Raw genomic sequence first — 24,178 nt, 5'->3', positions numbered from 1 at the left:
TGCCGGTTAGCGCAGTCAAGCTCCACACTGATGTAATCACAATCAAATGTCAGATAGGATAGTTCACCCAGCTGGCTTAGGCCCTTGTAACCGTCTAGCTCTCCCGAACCGCTGCCTGCCGGGGCTTTTCGTTATGGGTAAACAAGAAGCAAAACAGTTTACGTTACCACAGTTTGTTTGCCTTAAATAATCCTGCTTTGGAATCGCGACGTTGACCTGTTCAGAAACGTTGATAAATCTACCCGCAAGGCCGCGCGAGATGGCCGCACCGGCAGCTCCCAATGGCCGCTTGGCAGAATACGACCTTAAGTACATCGATAAAGGTGCTTTTGGGGCGGTCTACAAGGCAGTTCGCAAGTCAGATGGACGCGAGTTTGCGGTGAAGCAGGTCGACTTGTCCCAAATTAAGACGCGTATGGAGACTGCTATGGCCATCGACGAGGCTCGTATGCTGTCGCAGCTGAACCACCCGCACGTTATTCGGTATTATGACAGCTTCATTGACGCGGAGAACCGGCTAAATATTGTGATGGAGTATGCCTCCAAGGGGAGCGTTAAGGAACTCCTTAAGAAATTTAGAGGTAGAGCAATGCCGGAGGACGGCGTGTGGCGAATTGTCATCCAGACGCTCCTCGGGCTTCACTACTTGCACTCCAAAAAAATCATCCATCGCGACATCAAATCGGCAAATCTATTCATTGACGCGAACGACAACATTAAAATTGGCGATTTGGGTGTTGCCAGGGCCCTCTCTGCCAGCTCCAATCTGGCACGCACACAACTGGGGACACCATACTACCTCGCACCAGAGGTCTGCGAGGACAAGCCATACAACATCAAGTCGGACATTTGGTCCTTGGGCGTCGTGCTGTACGAGTGTTGCATGGGTTGCTACCCCTTCGATGTTGACAACAACAATGAGGCAGCCCTCATCCGCAAAATTGTACGCGGCCAGTTCAAGCCTGTACAGGGTCCCTTCTCGCCCGCCCTCATCCAGCTGGTCACCTCATGCCTCACCTTCAAACCCGAGAGCCGTCCCGACACCTCCCTGCTGCTCCGAAATCCAGCGCTGGTAGCTAAAGCCAAGGCACTCAACATCGATCTGAACCCCCGTCCCGCCCCAGACGATAAAGGGGCCTTCGCGGCGCCCAAGGGTGGCCAATCACCCCCGGCAGCAGCAACTCCACCGGCGGCAGCAGCTCCCGCCGGGCATCCTTTCATTGGCGCAGCCGGCTCGCCGGGGCCTGCTGGGATGTATGCTTCGCCCCAGCAGCCCCAGCGGCAGCCGCCGCCGCCGCAGCAGTCGCCTCAGTATCCTTACCAGCAGTCCCCGGGGGGAGCATATTCACCGTACAACAACCAGCCTGGCGGTGGCGGACGTGCACCTGCCAATCACCCGTTTGCGTTACCAGGAGGGGGTGCGGGTGCGGGCCCTGCGCAAGCATACAGTCCCCCGCCACACCCGTATAACCAGCGGGACTACAACGGCTCGCCCCCGGGAGGGAAATACGGCCAGGCGTCGCCGGGGCCGCCGCCGTATGCGGTGCACCAGAACGGCGACGGCCCCCGCTATGCCTGGGAAGATTTAGCGGCGGATGTGAACAAGATCCAGATACAGGAGAGCGAGGTGGCGCGACAGCAGGCGGATCGGTTGCAAGTGGGTTACCTCGAAAGCGTGCGAACGCAGGTTGCGGGCGGCGTGGAGAGCATGTGATGGATGAGGGTTTTGCGAAAAGAAGGGGTGTAGCTAAGCTGAGGGGGCGGCTCAAGACGCGCGAGCGCGATCACGTACCCGCTTCCTGCTCTATGCATTGCACGGTGGATACATGCTTCCACCGACGCGTATGTCTGGCCTGAATTTTATTCAGGGCAGTGATGTGCGCAAGGTTATTAGTCAGTCTTAAGCTGCACGTCGCGTGTAGACTTTTTCGTCCCCAGGAATTGTTTTATTCCTGGTGGGTCAGGAACGCTGTGCCGTTTGGTTGGCTCCGTTTTCCAGTCTGCTTGTGCATGTCATACTTAATAACCCTTTGTTTGCGCCTTTACGTTCCTGCTCGCGCAGCAAGCAAAGGCCAACCTGCACGCGGGAAAGCAAGACCATGCCAAGGTAACCAGTGGCTTGCGGCTCCGTGCCCTGCTCGGCTCGGTTCGTCTTTTGCACCTTGCCCGTTATCGTTCCTCTTTCAGGCGCTGGCAAGCGTGCTATGTCCGTAGAATGTTTTGGGCGAGTGCGAGTGTTTTGTTTCTCGGTTAATGTTATGTATGAGGGCCGGCGATCGGGACTCGGTGGAAGTCCCTGGGGATAGGGGCGTCCCTGGCCATAATCAGTCGGGTGGCAAGCGCGTGAATGACAATTCCCACCTTTCCCACCGCCTGTGGGCCACTGCGCAATAACGCTTTTGCCAATGTCTCTTTTTTGCCCTCCCTGCCTTTGATCAGGATGTCATTTATGGTGGACCCCAGGACTCTGGGCCCAAGGTGCAGCGGCTGTCTCCGAACTTGTTACCCGCGGCGGGGAAGCGGCCGACCTCGGCACACGCGGGCGCACCCTTCGCCACGCACTTCGGCGGTAAGAGCTTGGTGCGATGGACGGGTTGCTTGTCAGTCCGTATGGGCGCAGCGAAGGTTGACGCCCTGCGAGGCCTAGAGTTAGCGGAACTGGCTGCGGCGCTTCCAGGCAGAATAAACCTTATTGCACCAAATCCGGTAGTGCATGGGGCTGCACGATATGCTGGTTCTTCACAAGAGGGAAACACCGCTAGGGTTGTGTATCCAAGGCAACCATTGACGGTGCTTCAGCTGCAACAGCAGTCAAGGGTGAGCGCGCGGCTAAGCCAGTTTTATTGGGGGAGTGTTGCTTACGTCCCACGCCCGGGAACCGGCCCCGCTGTCACGTGGTTGCAGCTGCTGCTGGGTTCCAGACGCAAGCCCATGCGAGCATGAACGACGCGTGGAAGGCCCAGTACCAGCCGCCGCAGTACGGCAGGCGGAGAAACCCAGAGCTGCAGATTACGGGGCCCAGTCTACGCAGCGGAGGGCCGCGAGGAGGCGGTGGCGGCGGCGGCCGGGCGGGATTTGTCCCTGCTGCCGACGACGCCACTACGTACGTCAGCTCTACCTCGTACTACACTAGCAACCGTTAGCAGCAGTTGCTGAAGCGGAGGACGTTTCTCCCGAGGCAGAGTAAGATCAGCTTCGGTTGTGGTGGAGAGCATCCATCAGAAGTGTGCTTAATGCAGAAGACACGACACGATGCAAGTCCTCAGCGTCACTCAGAGCCGTGCTCTGTACTTCAAGGCTCCCACCCTGCAGCCTGCCAGCAGCCCAGGGTGCCTAGTACTGCTCCCCTCGCTGCTGCTTCACCAGGGAGAGGAGCGAGGCTCTGCCTGTGAAGTGCCAACTCGGTTACTACAGCAGCGTGCACATGTCGTTTAGATTGTCAGGAATGGAGATAAGGGTGGAGAGTGTTTGTGTCTCGTCGATGCAACGGCAGTGGGACGCCAACCGCGTGTGCGACCGAACAGCGCTGCTGCGCTACCCTGGTGAATAGATATGTATGATGTGTGGGACAGGGGGGCATATCTTCACCCGCGGCCGCTACCCGGTGAAAACCTGCCTTCCCCGGTATTTCGGGGCACCCTCATCCAGTCACCCTAGCCGACTTCTCAGTGGATCGTTCAGGTTCAGCACCCACCACCGGCATTCAACGGAATCTGCCGGATCAACTCCATTCCTGGTCAGCTTGCAGGTCTACTTTATCCCAGATCACCACCGCCCATCGACTAGGGGCACTCTTACCTACCACCATCGGAAGGATTTTCGACCTTGGTCAGTCTCGATCGCGGAACCTCCGGGGGCATTGATGCGTGCGTCACCAGCAGTGCCTGAACTTGTATATGTATGCATGTATGTATGTATGTGCATGTGTGCGTTATTGTGTGTATGCATATACTGATCAGGCCGGTGGAGTCATTCTGGCCGTCGCAAGCGGCCGCGTGTGTACAGGGCTGCAGCCCATAGTATTTGCTATGTGGCTTGCTGGTTGGCGTGGTGGGGTAGAAAATATGAGGATGTAACCATGATAGCCGAGTGAAGTGTGCAGATTACGGAGTAGCCGTGTACAGTTGTTAAAAAGTACCTGCCTGCTGTACTTCAAGCTGTCTGGGGCGCTTTCTGGAGCGAACAGTGCTATATATGTTGGGAAGGTTGGGTATCCGGGCCTCGTGGCGTGTTGTGGTGGTGGTGGTGCATGACTGAGGAAGTCAGCTACCTGCCTGGCTGGTCTGATTGAGCGGATGACTTTTGGAAGAATCAGCGGACTGTTTTGGCGTGAGAATGGATGGATGATGAGATAACATCGTCCGACGTGGAAGGGGGCTCCCACAGCCAGGGAGGGTTGACGGAGTGTTTACTGGAGACCGGGGGAATGTAGATGCCGTGGGTAATGGAGTGGTGTGGTTTTTTTTATAAAATTCTGGGCTTCGTGCCGTGTTAGTCCCTGCATGACGGTGCTGAAGTACACTATTAGTCGGGATGCAAACCCGGGGACAGGGGCCGATTTGACGGGATGCCTTCATGATTTCTCTGGTAATGACCCACCAGAAGTCATTATTGCGGCTGGGAAGCGTTTCGGGCATGTTCGCTCCAGTGGCGGATGGTGGACACGGGTGCCTTTGGTAGCGCCCTCAAATTCATGGCTATTAGGTTAATGACTTCATTAGCGCGACATGAGAACATAGCATGAGAATACTTGGGAAGGACGACTCGGTTTATGAGGGAAGCCGAAAGCTAGGTAAGTGATTTCCTCAATTGTTTACAGGATTTCAGAATGGATGCGGCGACAGGGGGGATAGGAAAAATGCAAGTATGTCCCTTACACTCATGCACGGATGGACCTTGCCGTATTCGCCATGTTTCCTATACGCGCTCGGGGGCTACACATGTTCGTGGAGCAATGTTGCGGACGTGTGGAAAAGTTTTTGAAACCTGGTCATAAGGCCAACCCCGCCTCCCATACCCGATTTCCAACACCTCCTCTGCAATCAAGCACAGCAGCCATCGGCGGTAGTACCTCCTGTCTGGATAAATGATTCGAATAAATCGTCATCGGCCCCCTTCTGACTCGCATGCTCGGGAAGCTCCTCCATGGGCCCCCAGTCGGGTGCTTGGAGTGAAGCCCCCTGCTGGTTTTCCTTCAAGAGTAGATGCGTTGCTGTGCTTTTTCAATGGACATTGATAGAAGCAGTAACACCAGATGCACAGGGCAGTGTGTCGGCAGCGCTGCTGCCTCCCTTGTAAGAAGCAGTTTAAGGACTCCAGGAAGCATCTCACCTAACGTAAGCCCATCAGGCTGCGAACGGCGCACACAAGACGGTAGGAATATCGGCACCGACGACAGCAGCAGCAGCAGCAATAACAAAAGCAGCCTGGAGCTTGAAGCACGCCACTTTGCGGGACCAGCCCTGGAGCTGACAAGCTGTCCTGTTGCCAGAGCAGCCCGACCCAAATCGGCTACAATGTGCAAGGTTAGTGCCATTGCTGTGATTGTTGCAATTGAGCCGCAGGCCGGCACACACATGCTGGCGGTGCGCCTAAGCTTTCGGTTCGGCTGCAGCAACCTGATGTTGGAGGCTGGGGTTATTATCCAGCTGTCCGTCGGATACAGCCCTGAACATCTTTGGCAACGAGATCCTGGACATGGTAGAAAGCTGATCTTGTGCGGGTCTTGCGCTGGTGGACTTGCAGCATTAAGCATCTGCGTCCTTCAAAACGACGCTGAAGTTCACAGGGGGCTCGCCAAGGGCAAGCATTCAGATGCATGGAGACACGCTTGAAGACGTGTGCATGCGTGGCTGAAGCTGCGTGATGTACGTGGCAGGCAATATAATACGCTGATCGTGCAGCTGGGGCCTGCCCAGGTCCTTTATGTTGCACTGCAATGGCAGACACAGGAGCCACTCCTGCTGCTGGTTCCCTGTCGGCACGTTTGTCACCGGACCTCTGGCCACAATCCGACAGGGAATCCGACAGGGAATAGAGGAGTGGCAGTGGGAGCTCGAGAGCTTAAAGATATGAGAGGGTCTGGAGGGACCGTCGCGATACAAGACTTGTTGTATCTCGACCAGAACTCAACCGGATGTTGGTGGCGTCGGAAGACACCGATAGAAAGTAGGATGGCACCAAACTATGAGCTTTGGGTTCTGTTGCTGGGGCGAGTCGTGCCGCAGGAATTTATTGGCGAACGTCAGGGCCACCTTCTTCGCCGTGTGGGCTTTTGGCGGTCGCTTCCTGTACTGCTGTGAATTACTGTGGATAGCAATTGTTGACCTTTTGGTGGGTCATGTTGCATCCTGTGTCACGTCAACACCCCGCTCTGACAGAAGGCTTGAGAGACGTGCTATTTGCCTCACAACCATGCGCAATGGATAGCTGATGGAGCTGGTGGACGGGAACAAGATGCAGCTACGATGGTGACACGGCAACCAACCTATCTGAACAGATCATACCTTCCGACGTGACGACGGCATTTGCGTCAACGGGATAGCAGATAACAAATAAATATAATCAGTGAGTTGAACGTTAGTCACCAAGTCAAGTTGTGTAAGTTGGCGCACCGTCAAACTTGGTGTTCGTTAAGACAAGACTGGACAAGCTCGAAATATGAAACGGTTTAGGTCGCTGAAGCGCATTAGGATTTCATGCAAGGATTATTAAAACCCATACTTTATAACTTGATAGACAGGATTATAATTGCTTTGGAATTTGCGCCTGTCCCGTCGCTCAACGTGCCGCAACTGGCCTGTCGGTTGTCGACTGACAGCGACTGGACACGAGCGCACCAACTCCCAAGGGTGAAGATTTCAGAGCTTATATCATATAAATAGTGCTGAGTTAACATTTCCGGAGCAGACAACATTCCGGACGCTCTCTTGACTTTCTCTCGTGCTCACAGACCTCAGTATGTCGTCGAGTTTGCCCCGACCGGACGCTCCGGCGTCGACTACTACAAGCAGCACCCAGCCGCGCAAGGAAACACCTCGCTTCTGGTCAAACCAACTGCTCATGAGCCGGATATTTGACGATGGCAAGTGCCGCAAGGATTCGACGCGCTCCTGGGCCGATCGGCTTTCCCCAGGCCGACTGTTCGGCGAAAGCAAAGGCGACGCGGCGGTCATCCTTCAAAGACAACCCCTGGTCAAGTCCAACACGGTTGTACCAGAACCCAACTCCTCACACTGGGCTTTTCACCGTCTCAACCGGGCCGACGGCCCCCTTCAGGCTGAGGTGGCTGTGACTACAGAACACCAGCACCTTAATCCCCTCGACTCTGCCGCTGTTGCAATCTGGGCTAAGGCAGCACATCTCGCGCTACGTGATGCCCTGGACCCCGTCGACGACAACGGGAATACGCCTGGCCACCAGTCTGGCAGCGGAGGGCTCTCGCAACGACTATTTATCGTGCAGGACTCGGAATTCGAGTTTTACTTGCCCCTGCCGCCAAACGTTGACCTGGTCGTCCCGCCGACCCCGCGGAGCCCTCGTCCCGGCGCGACCGGCCCGGTACGGCAATACCTATACCAGGCTGTGTCCGTTTAAAGTTGAGAAACAGGATTTCAATGAGATGGGCTTTGTCCTGTCGGGTCCAAGAGATCGCCAGGAACAGCATGGAGCTGTCAACCGTTTTGTGAGCGAGCATTTGTCGGCTACCGGTCTGGAGCTAGGATGCGCGGCAGCACCTGCGAGCTGATTCGCTGGCGGATTATGGGGCATGAGTGAGACGTGAGCTCAGGAAGTGACCTTCGGTGAGGCGGTTATCTATCTGGGCGCTGTTTATGTCGGCATGAAGGCTGAACACGAATTCGCAGGTGGTGGAGGCAAAGGACAAGAGGCTGTGCAGCTCCCCAGATCGCCCACGCAGCTGCTGTGCGATGACGCACGCTCCTTAAACATACTAAGGAATTTGCTTCGGCACTGTTTGATGTTTATTTATGCATAAAGGGGTTCCCTCCCCTACCCGGGGGTGCCACCGAGATGAATGCATTAGCACTGGTGCATGGAGAAGATGGCTGCCGTTTTAAAAGGGGATTGCATGGCCAACCAGGATCGGTCTTGAGATGGAAGATCAAAATGCGCAAGCTAACATATAACCGGAGAGATCATTGGAGCCTCAGGCCTTTGTTCCGGACAGCGATGCTTGCTTGCGGGTGGGATGTGCGCTGCGCGATCGAGTGCGATTCTTCTGTCGTGATGCCTCGTTGCAGCGGTGCTGAGAAGCACCTTGGACTGCCGGCTGCGGCTGGTAACATGCAGGCTGGTTGCAAATTGGTTGCATGGAAACCGTTGCAGGTTTCCCAACCGACACATGCGCAAAAAGGAGGCGCGTTGGTTCCTGAACGCTAGAGAACCGTGACTGACTTGAGGAACTTGTACGAGTCTCAGGCAGCACTGCGACCTGCGCGCGGGTGCTACGGAAATGTGTGGCAGAACTCGACTGTGCGAGGGCGCTTACCGATTGTGCCTAATTTTATTGAAATCGTCTATTTGCCTGAAGCCGTCGGCGCTGAAATTGCGTCACACTGGAGGGGGTTTGTCATTGTTGCGTACAGAGAGGGTGCATGCGTGGTGAGACCCACATGTACATGGCCGGCAGGAGAGCAGTGCTGTTTGGGTGAGGTAGGCGTGTGAAAGAGCGCTGGCGACAACAGTTTGCCAGGGGTCGCTCGCGGGGCTTGTGTGTGCTGCCGTGTTTGACAGGTACTGTAGTTATAAGACCATGAGCCGGTGAGCCGGTGCCAAGAAGTGAATGAACAACACCACATCATGTTTTTTATGTGATGCGATGCCATGTTACAACAAGGTAACTTTACCTGCAGCTGTAATTCCGTACAGGGACCACCTAACGAGCTTTCCACCGGTGACGTGCCAGCTGTAGAACCGCGGCACGATCGAAGAAGCCTTACTAGACATGTTTGCGTTTCGGAGCGGCCAGCATAATGACCTTATGAAAAAGCGTAGCTGAGTAAATCCTCGCACGACGTTCCACCCAGAAATGGCGGCTGCGCACACAATTTAAAAAATGCCACACCAATTGTTCATCAAATTAACTGCGTGCGCGCGCAAATACTTTTCCCAAGCCCACTCCAGGTCGTTGGCGACGAAAAGCTCCCACGCAAGATATGCCATCAGCCAGATGTGGAAAACCCGATAAGGGTTACAACCCGATAAGAGACGCTGCGCGATCCACATCCAGGAAAAGCATCCGACTGGAGCAACGAGCGAGACAAACCGTGCCCTAGGGACAGAACTCCCCGCGGACATGCATCTTGATGATGCTTTCCTGCCCTTGATGTTGACAGGCGGTGCCCTGCAACCGTCCTAGTCCTACAGCCATCCCCCCACCGCCATCGGTTACCTAAACAGCGGCCAAAACAGTAACAACGCTTCCCGACCCCGCGGTAGATCACTACCGGCGCCTGCGTCACCCCCAACAATCCTCAAACTTACTTCCTCCCATAATCTGTAGCTGCACCAGGCAACCCGTTCGTTAGTTCGCCGTTTGTTACCCTCAAAGCGCCCCGTCCCGTTCCGTTCCGTTCCAGCTGTCCTGCCATGACTACTATGTCGCTATGCCCTCCTACCCACATAGAGGCCCCACGCATATCTGGGGCCAGCTACCCCGCGACCCTCGCTCCCCTCCCCTCGCTGCCATCGTTCCTTTTCCTCCTGTTATATATAACGCTGTCCTTCTCCGCACTTACGGGCACTCACTCACATGTACACAGACAGTCGACTCCTACCTATGTGCCCGCCGACTGCAAATTTGAGTTGCGGCGAATGAATGAGTGGTGGCAGTGAGTAAAAAATTTAGCAATCCCCTCCCCTCACCTTCCCTCGCTTCACACCGGTTCACTTCAGGCCGACGAGTACTGAGTCCGCACCTCCTGCCCACGGCAACCCCCCGGCCCCAGAACAGGTCTTAGCCAGCACGATGACCCTCATGGCCCCTCTCATGTCCCCTCACGGCCCCTCCCGTGCCCCGCCAGGCAGCTCCGTGTCAGGGTAGAACCATGTAGGGATATGTGCTGCTGCTGCTGCGGAGGTTCCCCCGGGGGACCCGTCACGAGCCTCCACACGCACACGCGCCCCTCCCTCCCCAACTCCAACTTAGGCACAACCACAGGCTTGTCAGCCCTTATTCACACACATGCACACACACACACACATCTCTATCACTCCCATCATCTCATGTAGTCGGCAAGTACTTCGCCTCGCTGCGTCATTGCGTCATCGCGCTTTATTCCTTTCCTAAGCCATCCCCTAGGACATATACGAGGATGTCTCTCAGCCCAATCATACCCTGTATGTATTCTAGGCCCTATGTGTGCCACCGCTGCTGCTGCAGCTGCTATTGCGACCAAATATCCCCACCAGCCACGAGCCGTCCACCTACCGCCCGATGAACACCGCTCCTGAGCAACGCAACTGTTGCAATCATCAGCGCCCTGCATTGCCGAACAGCGGAAGTGCCCCCGCAATATGGTCCCCCGCACTATCAGGCCCGTGGACACAGAACCCTCCTAACCAACATTACCGAACCAACACTCCTCTCCCCCCTCCTACCCCCCCTCCCCTCCTCTGTCAGGGTGCGTTGGCAGCTAGGCCCAGCTCCACCTGGTCGTACCCGTCGCCGTCCGGGCCCCCCACAGTGGCATTGACGCCGCCCGTCAGCGCCAGGATCATGGCGGACCGCGACATGGTCAGGGTGTTCTGGAAGGTTTGCTTCCTCTTCGCATGCAGCGGCACGAACCGGAAGCCCTCCCCAGCCGCCGCACTGGTGGTGGTGGTGCTGCCGCCCTCCGCAGCGGCCGCCTGCGTGTGCGTCTGCCCTTGGGGTTGGACCTGCACCACGGCCTCCCAGATCTGCACGCGGCCGATCGGGCCCGGGACCCGGACAGGAGTTGCGGGCGAGCGGGCGCAGGAAGCGAGAGACGAAGCGGGGAGAGCAGTGACAGCAAAGGTGACGAGCTCGCTTTCCTTCCAGAACCTCCGAGAACCGGAAAGGAGGACCGGAAAGAACAAAAATGAATGGATGAAGTTAAGAGGACCTCCACCTATTCACGGAGAGTGGGTTGAAAGCTGCTGCCGGGAAGGGAGGTGAAGCAACCGTGAGGGGCAGTAGCCCCAATCGAGCCCCTCAACCCCGCCCGCGAACAAACCAGCAGCCGCACCAAGTTCAACGTCCGCAACCAAGCAAATGGTATAAATTCATGCTCCAAAATTTTGAATCCGGTTGTGCTCACCTCCAGAGGCATCTCGTTCCATTCGTACGGCGCGCCCTCCAGCTCCGGCGGCCGCGGCGACCTGGCGCGCACCTCCATATCGAAAGCGATGAGGTGTGTGCCCTGAGAGGTGCATGTCCAGCCGTTACGGCTTTCATTTAGTTGGCCGCTGGTAACACAATCATCACCCACAAGCGCTGCTGGCACAGCACAGCACACCACGCAACACAACACACAGAGCTAGCTGGCGGAGGCGGGGTCCACTACACAACACTACACTACACAGCGACATACATTCTAGGGCACGGACGCAACAGGGCTGCCGGCCCCCCCTTGTGAGGAACTGGGTTCAAAGTGCCACCAAAGATCCGATACGGAATACGGATCGAGAATTCCCTCAAATCGAGGGCCTCACTCGCTATACAATACCCTCTTTTTTTATTACCCCCGACACGACACGATACGGCACGGCACAGCGGCCCCCACCTGGATGGAGGACTTGGTCAGCCGCAAGCCGATGCCCCGGCGGATGACTTTGTCAACGTTGAACGGGTGCGACGCCAGTATGGAACGCAGCAGCGTCTCGTACGGCAACCAGGACGAGCTGTCGGTGTGGGGCAGTGGCCAGGCCCACACCCGGGATACAGCAGCTGGGTTGAACGTGTCTGCTGGGGTTAGTTGGCCCTGGGGGTGCGGTAGGGGTGCGGTAGGGGTGCGGGTGCGGGTGGCGAGGTCAGACTGACCTCGGAGCCCTCCCCCGACTAATCCAACAAACACGGGTACCTCCCCCTGGCGCCCCCTTACCCTACCCTACCTCCCCCTACCCTGCCCTACCCAGTCCGTCTATGAAAGTTGAGACAGGAGAGGCAAAACCCGGAGGTATCAAAATCGTGTCCGCCACAACATCCGCAGCAGTGTTCACACGCGCCACCACCTGTGGTATAGCAGTTACCACCGCCTTGCGAACTTCCGACGCAACGAAGTAGTCGAGGGGCCCCCCCCTCCCCCCCCCCAACCCTTCGCGGCCCAGCAGGGGGTCCCGGGGTCCACCCGACCCACCCGACCCCCCAGCTAGCCGCCCACCTGCCGAAGGGACAGCTCCACGCTGCCTCCCGCCAGCCGCCGGACCTTGAGACGGGGGGCCGCGGCGGCGGCGTACGGCGGCGGCAGCTCCGGAGCCGAGGTGAGCGTCAGCGCTCCTGGCGCCACCGTCTCCACCTCCAGCGACAACACCGCGGGCGCCCCCTGCTTCCCCCTCGCGCCAGCTTCCCGCCCGCTGTGGCTGCTGCTGTTGGCGGCTGACTCCGCAGACTTCCGGATCTGCGAATAGAGGCGGCGGCGGATGTGCGGATGACCGACCAGCGCGACTATTCCCACTACCACCTTGAGGAGTCCACCTAATTTACGACAAGTCAAAAAAGACCTCCATGACCTCCCCCCATCTCTTCCCTTCCACGCTGGCACCCGTGCGCCGCGTGGGGGGCATCCTCTCTCCCCCACCAGCCCGCGCCCGCCCCCACGCGTCCCTTCATTCTTCAAGCCAGCTTGCCTCCCATCCACACCACCCTTCCCCCGCTCCGCCTGCTCCGCCACACAACTCCTCCCACCTGCTCCGCCAGGTACACTATGCCCGGCGCTGACCCAAATCCCTCCTCCGCCTCCCCCGTGGCCACCTGCGCGTACACCTCCGCCAGGTACTGCCCGGGCAGGCGGGGCAGGTCCAGAGGCCGCCTGGGAGCCCGGGGAGGGAAAGAGGGGGGTGAGGGGAGGGGGGTGAGGGGAGGGGGGGTGAGGGGAGGGGGGTGAGGGGAGGGATTTGAGAGGAGGGGGTCAGAAACGACCACCGCCGGGGTTGGAGAACCGGCCGGGGAGGCCTCGAGAGGTGGGTGGCGGGTTGGAAGGAGTTGACGACCGCCGCAACAGCCGCGGCGAGGGGAAAACAAGGAGAGCCACACAGCGACGGGTTATTGAGTTGTAGGGGTGGCTGACCCACGCTTCCGCAGATGTATGTATGTACGTATGTATGTTTGCATCGCTACTGCCTTCCCTATTAAACGCTCACTCACCTGAGGCTGACTCTCCGCAGCCCCGCCACCCGCACAGTGACCCCCGTATCGATGACCACCCGCCGTACAGGGCCACCCACGTCAGCAGCCAGCGGGGAGTATATACTGACCGGCTCCGGAACCGGCAGCAAGAGCTCCAGGGGCCCCGCCAGCGTTGTTTCGGGAAGCTCCAGGGAGCGGCTGCTCCGAGGCCCGTTGAACAGCTGCAGCAGGGCCACCTCCTGAGAGCCGCTGACGACGGAGGGCACTGCGGCTGCGGAGGTGGAGGGCTTGTCCACCGCGTCGGCTGAAGTGGAGGTGGAGGTGGAGGCGGTGGGCTCCCGAGGGACAGCTGCAGGGAGGGCCTGGGCAGCAGGGACTACGCCATCGGCGACGGAGGCGGCAGAGGCTGCTGCCGCTGCTGCCGCCCCTGCCGCCGCCGCGGTAGCAGCGGCAGCTGTGGCGCGCTTGCGTGCTTCCTGCACGGCCTCCTGTTCGTTGCCTAGAAGCAGATCGTACGTGACGCCGTCTACCTCCAGGCCCAGGTGATGCTGACGTCCCACGAGGACCTGCGCGTGTGGTGATCAAGCGGAGCTGGATACAGCTAGGAACGGGGACATTAAGGCACCGACAGAACTGCTAGGGATAGCAGGAGGGAGCCCTAGGACTCTGCACCGGGAAGCAGATGGAATATAATCGAATAATTCAGCCAGACCTGAAAGGTATCCATAGGAACAGTCCGGAGCTCCAGTTCTACTTTCGAGTTCTTCCTCACGGCTGCAATGGTCTCCTTCGCAGCCCGCATGGCCAGCGAGCTCCACAAATCATTTACTGTTTGAACCATTGAAATGGGGGTTGCATAGCCAGCTGGCACATGGACAACTAATAAGGAGGTGAGGAACAGAAGCTGAATCAACGCGTGCGGCAGAAACCCTTCCCGAAACATCTTTTTCAGTGACATCAGTTTATCACATACTGCCTGATGGCTTGTCCTATCTGTCATGGGCGCTCTCTCAATACCTTTGTTTTCACAAGTCTTCTAGAAGTCTGGGTGTAGCCGGTAATACAAAAGACAACACCTAAATTGAAAGTTTTCTTGTTGCCTAGCAAGTATGCGAGGAAGCGTGCTGAAGTCGTTACTATTGTGAAGTGGCCCGAACCTAGGAATGATGTACGGGCAGCTTTCCGTTGCCAATCAATTGCGCAACACGTCACCGACCATGCAGCAGATAGCAGCCGTGTATCTAGTCACCATCCGTTTAACCTAAAGTCTGCCAGCTGTCCTACTTTTATGATTGGCAGTAGCAATCTTTGTTCCCGTCGGAGGTCGCGCAAGGGCATGTTGCCCGTTCATATGCGCTTTTTAGATACACCACAGTTTATGATGCAATATCAACCAAACCTTATTTCTTATGTCATGCATAATTATCTGAGGGTCAGGTATTGTTCATATGCAGGCTACGGTTCGTCTGGTTCGTAACCCAAGAGCTCGATGGTCGAATCTCCCGCAAGATACGCTATAGCGTTGCCATTATGAAGCTTTACGCGATACTGATCTCACCATGGCAGTGCTTCGCTTCGGTTTGGCAGCCAAGATTGGTAGCTCATCTATCTGCAGAAGCATGCCGCTACAACACAGGCAGTTTTACATATGCTGGTTTCATGATGGAATTCTGAAATCGGAAAATCCTGAAATTGGAGAATTTGGGTCCAGGTTTATGTTTGTGGGACGGCAAAAAGTTTATGTCAATGCTGTCCGCCGGGTCCGCCCTCCGGTGGTGGCATGACGCTCCGTTGGACGCGGTTGGAAGCGCCACCGGAGGGCGGACCTGGCGGACAGCTTTGACTTAAACTTGTTGCAGTCTTTTGTGGGCACAATCATAACCCTGGACCCAAGTTCTCCAGTTTCAGGATTCCAGCAGGTTCTCAGCATATAAACATATATAGCCGACACGGTTTCGAGGCTTTGCGTTCGTGGTGAATGGCATATATAAATGTATGTATGCCGTATATATGTATGTACGAAATCGTGTCGGCTCCCCCAAGATGGAGCTCCGACAGGGGAAACCGCCTTTCCGGCTGTCATCCTCCGCCCCCGTGGGACGAGCCGACCGCCCGGCCAGCGACGCAATGGCGGCTCCTGAAAGAGTCCTTCCAAGGCACATTTGAATTGCTTCGAAAAACCCTTAAAAATACTCATTTGCTATCTAGCTCACTTGCATGTATTGCGGTGAGTACACTACATCCCCACCACTGAGCGCTGAGCTCTGTCTTACCGATCGTCCGTTCACCTGCTTGCGATCCTAGCCGCCTTGAGTCAGCGACTGTCAGGTGCAGAGGCCCAGATAGGCTTATTGCGTTGAGGCGAACGACGTATTAGCAACGCCCCCTTCCCAGGCCGACATCGTCCGCCTCAACCAACGGCCATTAGGGGCTATCTCACTGCCCAGCCAACCCCCGCGACCGCCCCATCCCTGCCCACCTCCATATCCCTCCGCAACCCATCTACACAGCCTCCGTAACCCGACCCCAAATCCAATGGCACCGACACCCATGGCGACCGCCGCGCCTGCTGCTGGGCAGCCTCCGCCCCAGCCCCAGCCCCAGCCCCAGCCAGCCAAAGTGCTCAAGTACTGCTCCGACCTAGAGGGCCCCATTCAGACCGCAGTCAGCCGGGAGCCCCGTGCCCCAGTGCACCGTGTGGAGTGGCGCAAGGTGTGCGCCGCCGCCGCACCCGCCTCCGTTGTTTTCCCCTCGGTGCTTCTGTCTCGCCTTCTGCTTTAACCTAGTGTTGGCAGCCCCGGCGGTTAGGTGGAAGCACCGGGACTGAGCTTATAAGGGGAGGATGGGAAGGGTGAGGACCGGCCGTAGGAAACACACACACACACACACACACATCCTTCCTATCCACCAGGGCGCAGAGGAAGGGGGTAAGGGAGGGACGAGAGCGGGAGGAGGACTGGCGCCTCACCCTCTCCTCCAACGAAAGGAAAGCCGGACCGGTGCTTCGGGTGGCAGGGTGGCCTCCGCGAAGAGTCCACACTGCTGCAATCTTTATCATGGCCATCCATCTATCCACTAAATCATTTCTATCTATCTATCTATCTATCTATCTATCCATCTATCCATCTATCCATCTATCTATCTATCCATCCATCCATCCATCTATCTATCTATCTATCTGTCTGTCTATCCATCCATCCATCTATCCATCCATCCATCCACTCAATAAGCACGTCCCAGCCGTACACGTTAGTGCAGGTAACGGTACACAGCGGTCCGGACTTCACAGCAGCTTCAAACAGATGAGACGTAACGGCCTTGTGGACTGCTCCCTACCGCGACAGGTGATGAGCGGGGACCCTGTGGAGATCAACCCCTCCATCGGCAGCGGGTACAAGGTGCGGTACGGTGGGGCGGATCTGGGCAGTACGGCGCGAAATACGAATGTACGGCTTGGCCGCACGTGAAAGCACGTCTATCCGAGTGTGTACATCTAAATCGTAAGTAGGTAGGTAGGTAGGGTGATATTTGTTCTCCCATGGTTCTCCCCTAAAGGGGATGAACCAAAGGGGAACCCCCTTCCATGGCACTAACCAATGTGCAGGTGATGTCTGTCGGCGAGTGGAGCTCCCGCTGGAAGCGCAATGACGACTTCCCCGCATGCCTAGCTGAGGAATGCGGTAGCTCCGACACGCGGGAACATTACTTCACACAAACTTGGTGCAGGTAAGAATGGGTTAAGATGGGTTTTAAGAGCGGTACCAGAGCTTGACGGTTGGCGGTTGGCTGTGCTGTCACGTGGCCTGCTGTACGCACGTACTTTGTCGCGGCTACAATCACATGGCGCGACAGTGGTCATATGGAGGACTGAGCTCATTTTCAGTAACTCAAGGCATGAATCATATCTGTGATGTGATGTGATGGCCTCTGCAGTTTTTCTCCTATACCTGCACCACCTGAGTGGTGTCTGTAGTGTGTGAGTGATAGTGACCATGGCGCAACGAGCCGCCCGGAGGAGCTGCCCACATATATCGGGCTCATCCACCACTGAATTAGCATGTCGTCGCTGTGTTACTATCTCGGAAAGGACAAATTCCGGAACTCTAGGAGGTTTGTTCCTTCTGCTTAACCGTCGAGAACTCCTGCATGTGTGTTCGTGCTCGCACCGAGCCAAGCCATCTCCAGCTGGTTGGGTTTTAGGTTGCGAGTTTACGGATCACGAAAACCACGTCCCAACTGCACCTTGTGTGCGCGGCTTCTATGATGCGGCCTTTCCCTGAGCGCACCTCCCCTCGCGACCCACATGGACCCGCGTAGACTACACGTACACATGCGCTCCCTGTCTCCCTTTCTCTTTTCGTCGCCTCCTCCGGGGCCCCCCCCCCCCACCACCACCACCAGAGGCAAGCGGGTCTGGGCCAGCGAGTCGCTGTGCATGTCCTGCCACCGCTTTTCATGGAGGTCGTATCGCGATCCGGACTTCAAGACGCCCGAGCAGTACGAGAAAGAGGTACTGCAGGTTACACAAAAGTACACAAAAGAAATCCACGGCCGTAGCGCCTTCACCGCACTGGCGAGAAAGCCTTGCCCTGTTTTGCCTCGCCTTGCTTGCACCGCCTTGCTTGTCGCCGACTCCCAAGCCCTTCAAAATCTGCCTCGCCGGTTGCTGTGCTCTTTCTTTCTACCCGCCTGTGCCGCCCTCCTCGGTTCGGGTGTTTCTCCCCCAGGGTTCCCCCTCATGGCCTCCTGGTTCGGTTCCCCTGAGCCCCAGGGGTGCTGCTCCTCCTGGGCCTTACACTTTAACCCCCCAAAACCCCACTGAGCGGACCGCCGCTCTGCTCCGATCTCCGTGCCTTGGCCGCCGCAGGTATGGGAGGCCGTCGGGGCCGCCGGCGGACGGCCATGAAGCCACGAAGGAGGAGTGGGGAGGAGGCAATGATATCGGAGGCCTCAGCCACGACCACCACCGCAACTTCTGCTGCGAGCTCGTTGGGCCAGGAAGGCGGCGCCCTACAAGCGCTAGGCCGGGCCAGTGCCGCAGCTGCCAGAGCATAAAGATGATCGGTCGGAGACTAAGGAAAGGAAAGGAAAGGAACGTTTTCGGACACCATATCATATTCCCTCGCAACAATGGAAGGTTGCCAATGCGTCATGGGGTTCCATCCAGTCATGCAGAGCTAACAGCCCGGATGACCTGCTGGCCGAGTTGGTGATGTTGACCCCGGGGTTCGAGAAAAGTGTTCCGCCGGCCGGACACGGAGACGTCAGCGAGGATTGGGGCTTAGATGTGGCCGCCACCGGCCGCCACGTTGATTTGGTGGCCTTGGTTTGATTTGGTGTAAGATCACGCCGTACTGATGCAGGTTAGCTTCAAGCCTAGTGAGCTGCTTGCATTTTGGGCGGGACTTCTGCACAGCATGCCAGGCTCGCAGTCGGGTTGGACGCTGTACAGGCAGCATGTTCAGGAGCTGCGTGTCTAGAAATAAATGTCCAAATATGTTCAAATATGTCGAAATACGTGCTTTTTGGTAGGGATATGGGGATGCGAATTATCTTTCGATGATATCGGATCGTCCTTCGCGTTTCGCAGATTGACCATTGCGGCGCGCGGCCGGTTAGCTTCCGGTCGTACATTACCGCTGCAGCAAAGATTTCGCTGTACATTTGGCAGTTAGCAGTCTTATCCTACTCTGTAGAAAAAACAGTATGCCATATTGAAACAGAATGCCATATTGGGTTGAAACTGTGGATAGCAGGTCCTGCTGTCACAAGCAAACGGGCGATGGTCCTGTCCGGGCAGGTTTTCCTCTGACCTGAGTGATTGCTATGTCCAAGCTGTTTAGTTAAGCAAACTGGAGAAACTGGCGCCTGAGAAGCCGCCGTGGCGCGCTATGGGAGCAGAGCGGACGGAATATGGTTATACCGATAGAAAACAAAAGGTTACGAAATCAACCTAGTTCGAAGTCAAAACTAGTTTTGAAGGAGCCCTGGATACCTTTGCCTGGATAACGCTTGTCACACGCCCAAGGATGTAACGTACGTAATACTGCTAGTACCACCTTTGCATTCGTCTTCGCATATGAATTTCTGGAATCATTCACAAGTCATCTATAAACCCTTATGCTGCCTGTCTCCTAGTTTCTGTTCCAACGCAAACCATAGGTGTTTACCATGTTAGTGCAATACTGACCAAGCTCTAATACTGACCGAGTTAAGAGTAACTTGTCAAGCACGTCCTATTTATGAGGATACATGATGAACATAAAAGAAACTTTAAGAGTGACTGAAATTGACCTAGAGCCAAGAAATGGGTAACTCATGCTCAGGCTGCGCAGGCTCCACATTCACGTCTCTCGATATCAACAGCGACAGCGCCCAGCTTGTAAGGCAGTTGCACGAGCGCCCGGAGCTCCTATGCGCCCCGAAGCCTGCAGCAATACTGGGTCTCAACGACACTGCCATCCATCTTGCTGCTGAGCACAAGCTGCACGACGTAAGGACTGCCGCGTTGGCTGTATCAAATAATTTCGCATTCATCACATCTATAATGCCGGAAAGTCGTGGAGTTTTTCAACCCTAGCGGCGCTCTCATTGTTTACGCTCGTACACCGCGTCCTCACGCCACCTTTATTCGCATGATGGTGTGAAGCCAGCGCCTGCCGCCACGCTCCGCGCATGAGCTCAGTGCCGCACTGCGCACTGAGGTAATCCCACCCATCTCCCCGTCTAGCTCCAGCACCCACCCACCTACCTACCCGCCCGGTTACAACCCACCTGATGCACCCACCATCTCAACCCCTGTACCCCTTGCGGTTTCCTGGTGGTTGTTCATGGGTCTTGACGGCTCGTACATTGCGCCTCCCGTGTCCCGCCGGCGACAGGCCGCCCAGCACATCTTCAACTTCCTGACCACTGCCGACCTGGCCATCCTGCAAATCGCCCTGAGGTCATACTGCCACCGCAAGCTCCTGCCCCTGCCCTCCAGCGCACCCGCGGCGACCCGGCTGGCGGCCAACCTGTCCAACAACAAGGGTGAGGGAGGGTTGAGGGGATGGTTGAGGCGAGGGTTGAGGCGGGAAGGGTGGGGTGCGGTTACGACCTGCTGCGAGTGATCACGCTTTGAGGGGGGAGGGGTGTTATCGTCCTGCCACTGCCAGTCGCCACGCATGCATGATCCCAGCTCGTTCCTATGACCGCCATTGACGTTCCCGTGTTCCTTTGCTTACCTTGCTTGACTCCCCCTTACACTGCCCTTCATACCGCCCCTCCGCATTTCACCCCTGTGTGTGGGGGGGGAGGGGGCCCGGTAGCTGCTCTTGGCTCTGTATCAGGCCCTTCGGTTGGATGAGGATACATACATGCATGCATGCATACATGCATACGTACATGCATATCTGCGAAGTCCGCCCGGTCCCGGCGGTCCCTGCCGCGTGTGTCCCTCCCGCCAGGTCAAACGCCGCTGATGTATGCTTGCTACAGCAACTGTCCACAAATCGTTAAGCTTCTCCTGGAGCAGGTGCGGTTGGGGGTGCGGGTGCTGTGTATTGGTGGCGCGTATTGTGTGTGTGTGTGTGTGTGCGTCCAAAAATACGTTTGGAGGTGTCAGCGGGTTGGCGTCTGTGGTGCGGAGCCCGCTGCTGCTGATGAGGGGGTAAGTATCTACCCTGCTGCTGCTACTGATGGACTCATCAAAGCGCCACGGAACCTATTGAAAAACCCGGGTCCTATTACTGCTGTCACCATTGTCACTGGTATTGTATGGGTGTCAGTTATTTTCCAACAGCTACTGCTGCTGCTACTGCTGCTACTGCTACTGTTGCTGCTACTACTGCTGCTGCTGCTACTGCTGCTGCTACTGCTGCTACTGGTGCTGGGGGCCCGGCTGTCAGGGGAAGGGACGTCGCGGTGCTCCCGGAGCAGCTCCCATCAGTTTTAGCCGCATCAGCGGGTTACGAAGAATAGAGCAGTGTGGCCAGTTAATAGCTTCTTTTGACCCTCCCTCCGGAGATGGTTTCGGCCGCATTGGGAGGTCCTCCACCCTCACCCGTTGGGCGGGACTTAGGGCCCTGCCTAGATTGACATTGACATGGACATGCTGACGGAGGGCTGTGTCGAGGGAGCCCTCGGGGCAAGAAGGCTGTGTACTGGTTGCTGGAATGGGGCCGCACACGATAGACGATGATGTGGTGATGATGATAGTGGCGGCGGCGGCGGCGGTGGTGGTGGTGGTGATGGATGGACACGCGCACATTGTTGCACATCACCTGTCGGTGCTGCCCGTCCCTTACTTGCCGCCCACCCCACCTCGTCACGTGCTGCATGGCCGTGTCTGTCTATCTGTTTGTCTGTCTGTTGCAGGGTGCTGATCCCTGGTTGGAGGACAACTGCGGCGCCCGTAATGCCCTCCACGTGAGTGTACTGCACCCGCCTCACCCCCTTTCCTCACCCACTCAGTGCACTGCACCCGCCTCACCCCCTTTCCTCACTCACCCCCCGATACACACATGCACGCGGGGAGGGGGTGAACGGAAGGGGGTGAACCCCGGATAGCAGTGGGATCAGATGGCAGCTCTGACTGAGGCAGCTATCTCACCGTACGGCAACTACCTTCCCTTCCCCCCTGGAGCGGGTGTGATTCCCCCGTATACTTCCCGCTGTGTTTTCCTTTCCTCCCCCCTCCGATCTTCCTTTATAAGGCCCGGGGCAGTTACATTGTTGGATTGGACGGAGGAGCAGCTCACTGCTTTTGTCGATTTGTTTGATTTTTTGCCTACGATGCCCCCCTTCGCTCCCCTCCCTGCCATCCGCCCATATGTGTGCCTCGTGGAACCCCCGGTGTACGGCGGCAGTACGCCACCATGGCGGGCAATGCCGCCTGTGTGGAGGCCCTCATGAAACACACGTTGCCGCACATGATGGTACGGCAGGGAGTCAGGTATGTACGGCACGACCGGCACTTTTAAAGTAATGAGCCCCTCGTGAAGGTCATTGATGCCAGCGGGCGTGGGGGATCGTCGTACATATCCACTTTGGCGATATTGATTCAGCCCCCACATGTAGCCGCATCATGCTGAGGTTTAGGGTTTAGGGTTTTAAATCTCAGGGGGCTTAGGTTTAGGTCCCCTTACGGCAATGCGCATCACGAAGCCGCGGCGGGGCGAGCGGCCGCAGCAAATTTTCCCCTTAGCTAGCTAGCGGAGGTGCTTGCGGCCCACCCACCCACCCCCAAGCTGCAGCATAAGCATGAGGATGAGGATGAGGATGAAGTCCCACACACACACATCCTACCTCCTTCCTCCGCACTTTGGAAGTCGGCAGTTGACTTGCGACTTTGTTTAGCATCCCCTCCCCTCCGGCATTCACGGTGTCTTCACTTCCCCTGGCAGCAGCAGCAGCAGCAGCAGCAGCAGCAGCTTCAAGCGTTCGTGGTTCGTCTTTCCCCCCTCCTTCCCTCCCCCCTCCATCCCTCCCCCCTCCATCCCTCCCCCCTCCATCCCTCCCCCCTCCATCCCTCCCCCCTCGATCTCCCCCCCCTTGACCCCCGCCCACCCAAAGGTACATCAACTCCCGCAGCCTCTCCGGTCTCACTCCGCTGCACTACGGTGTCTTCTTTGGACGGGAGGCCGCCGTACAGCAGCTGCTGCTGTACGAACCCAACATCAACGCAGCCTCCACTGGCGAGAGTTACGACACGTACTGTTCGTACGACATCTACTCGACGCCACTGCACTTCGCTGCGGCCCGGGGCAACATTTCCATCGCCCGCCAGCTGCTGCTGCATTACGTGAGTGTACGGCGGGGTTAGGTAACGAGAGGGCAGGCGGAGGAGCTGGTTGGACCCTCGTCGTCAGTCCAGTCATATGTCTGTCCACATGCTTAACCACGTACGGCACATACCGCACTTCCATCCCGTCTTCTTGCAAAGCAACCTTAACCTTCCCAAACCCCAAACCCTAGCCCCAACTCACCCCTCCTCACTACCGCCACTCCCTCAGGCCCGCCGCCGCCGCCTGGGCACCCTCCTGGATCCGCGCATGCGAGCTAACTCCGCGGGCAAGCTACCCTGGCAGGTGGCCCGCAGCCGGGGCGTGGCGGCGCTGCTGCACCCGGGGGCTGCCCTTGGGGAGGTGCTGGGGCGGGAGGGGGAGGAGGCGCTGATGGGGCTGGGCGGGGGGGAGATGGTGGCGCTGGGGCCCCCAACGCTGGCGGCCCTGGCGGCGGCGGCGCTGCGCCAGAAGCTGCTGGCGGCGGTGGAGGTGATTGAGCGAGAGTGCGTGGAGGCGGCGGCGTTGCAGCGAGAGCAGGTGGGGGGGAGAAGGGAGGGGGACGGGGGGGGTTGGGGCGCCTTCCTGACCGCCCTGTGTTTCGCGCGTTCCACCCCTACACGACACACACACACACACACACTCTCCGTCTCTTTCCCCGGGGACCCCACCTCGGCGCCAGGGGCCCGCCCTCGTCCCGGTTTTCCCGTGTCGCCCCAAGACGCCATTCGTACACACCAGCTCAATTGTCGTATATAACCCCTCAATGCAGATGACGCGAGCACCAAGTCTGTTGCTGTGTACCACCCCCAGCCGCCGCGGCGTGGGAGCCGCTGCCGCCGCCGCCGCCGGCACCGGCGCCGACGCGCCCGAGTGCAACAGCGGCGCCCGGGAGCTGTTCCGTCTCGCCAGTCGCAGCCTCACTCGTACTCCCAGTCGTACACGCAGCCGCCGCTACGCTAGCGGTACCGTCATGCCGACGTCCCCGCGTCGTGCGCCAACTCTGGACCGGCGGCCGCACCCGTCCGACATGCCGTCTCTGGACACCGCCGCCACCGCCGCGGCGGGCGGCAGCAGCGGCCAGCAT

General features: G+C 57.6%; 4 protein-coding genes across 4 annotated transcripts; 3 read left to right on the top strand and 1 right to left on the bottom strand.

Annotated features, from left to right (window-relative positions):
- Nucleotides 1-259: 259 nt before the first annotated feature.
- On the top strand, nucleotides 260-3,463 carry fa2 (flagellar autonomy 2 protein; the record flags this gene model as incomplete). Its single annotated transcript, XM_002950341.1, has 4 exons — nucleotides 260-1,657; nucleotides 2,063-2,107; nucleotides 2,440-2,569; nucleotides 2,905-3,463. 4 exons carry the CDS (start codon nucleotides 260-262, stop codon nucleotides 3,141-3,143), a joined length of 1,812 nt encoding a protein of 603 aa, XP_002950387.1. The 3' UTR covers nucleotides 3,144-3,463.
- A 3,497-nt stretch (nucleotides 3,464-6,960) lies between these two features.
- Nucleotides 6,961-9,416, top strand: VOLCADRAFT_90714 (uncharacterized protein; the record flags this gene model as incomplete). Its single annotated transcript, XM_002950340.1, has 2 exons — nucleotides 6,961-7,560; nucleotides 9,357-9,416. 2 exons carry the CDS (start codon nucleotides 6,961-6,963, stop codon nucleotides 9,414-9,416), a joined length of 660 nt encoding a protein of 219 aa, XP_002950386.1.
- A 1,222-nt stretch (nucleotides 9,417-10,638) lies between these two features.
- Nucleotides 10,639-14,270, bottom strand: VOLCADRAFT_90713 (uncharacterized protein; the record flags this gene model as incomplete). Its single annotated transcript, XM_002950219.1, has 7 exons — nucleotides 10,639-10,920; nucleotides 11,301-11,402; nucleotides 11,766-11,963; nucleotides 12,363-12,599; nucleotides 12,887-13,010; nucleotides 13,346-13,893; nucleotides 14,100-14,270. 7 exons carry the CDS (start codon nucleotides 14,268-14,270, stop codon nucleotides 10,639-10,641), a joined length of 1,662 nt encoding a protein of 553 aa, XP_002950265.1.
- A 1,592-nt stretch (nucleotides 14,271-15,862) lies between these two features.
- Nucleotides 15,863-18,233, top strand: VOLCADRAFT_90712 (uncharacterized protein; the record flags this gene model as incomplete). Its single annotated transcript, XM_002950339.1, has 7 exons — nucleotides 15,863-16,039; nucleotides 16,114-16,178; nucleotides 16,239-16,254; nucleotides 16,672-16,725; nucleotides 16,932-17,053; nucleotides 17,729-17,837; nucleotides 18,195-18,233. 7 exons carry the CDS (start codon nucleotides 15,863-15,865, stop codon nucleotides 18,231-18,233), a joined length of 582 nt encoding a protein of 193 aa, XP_002950385.1.
- Nucleotides 18,234-24,178: the final 5,945 nt, after the last annotated feature.

Source organism: Volvox carteri, assembly GCF_000143455.1.
Source record: "Volvox carteri f. nagariensis unplaced genomic scaffold VOLCAscaffold_18, whole genome shotgun sequence".
Lineage (NCBI taxonomy): Eukaryota > Viridiplantae > Chlorophyta > Chlorophyceae > Chlamydomonadales > Volvocaceae > Volvox > Volvox carteri.
This window is presented reverse-complemented; position numbering and strand designations above follow the sequence as displayed.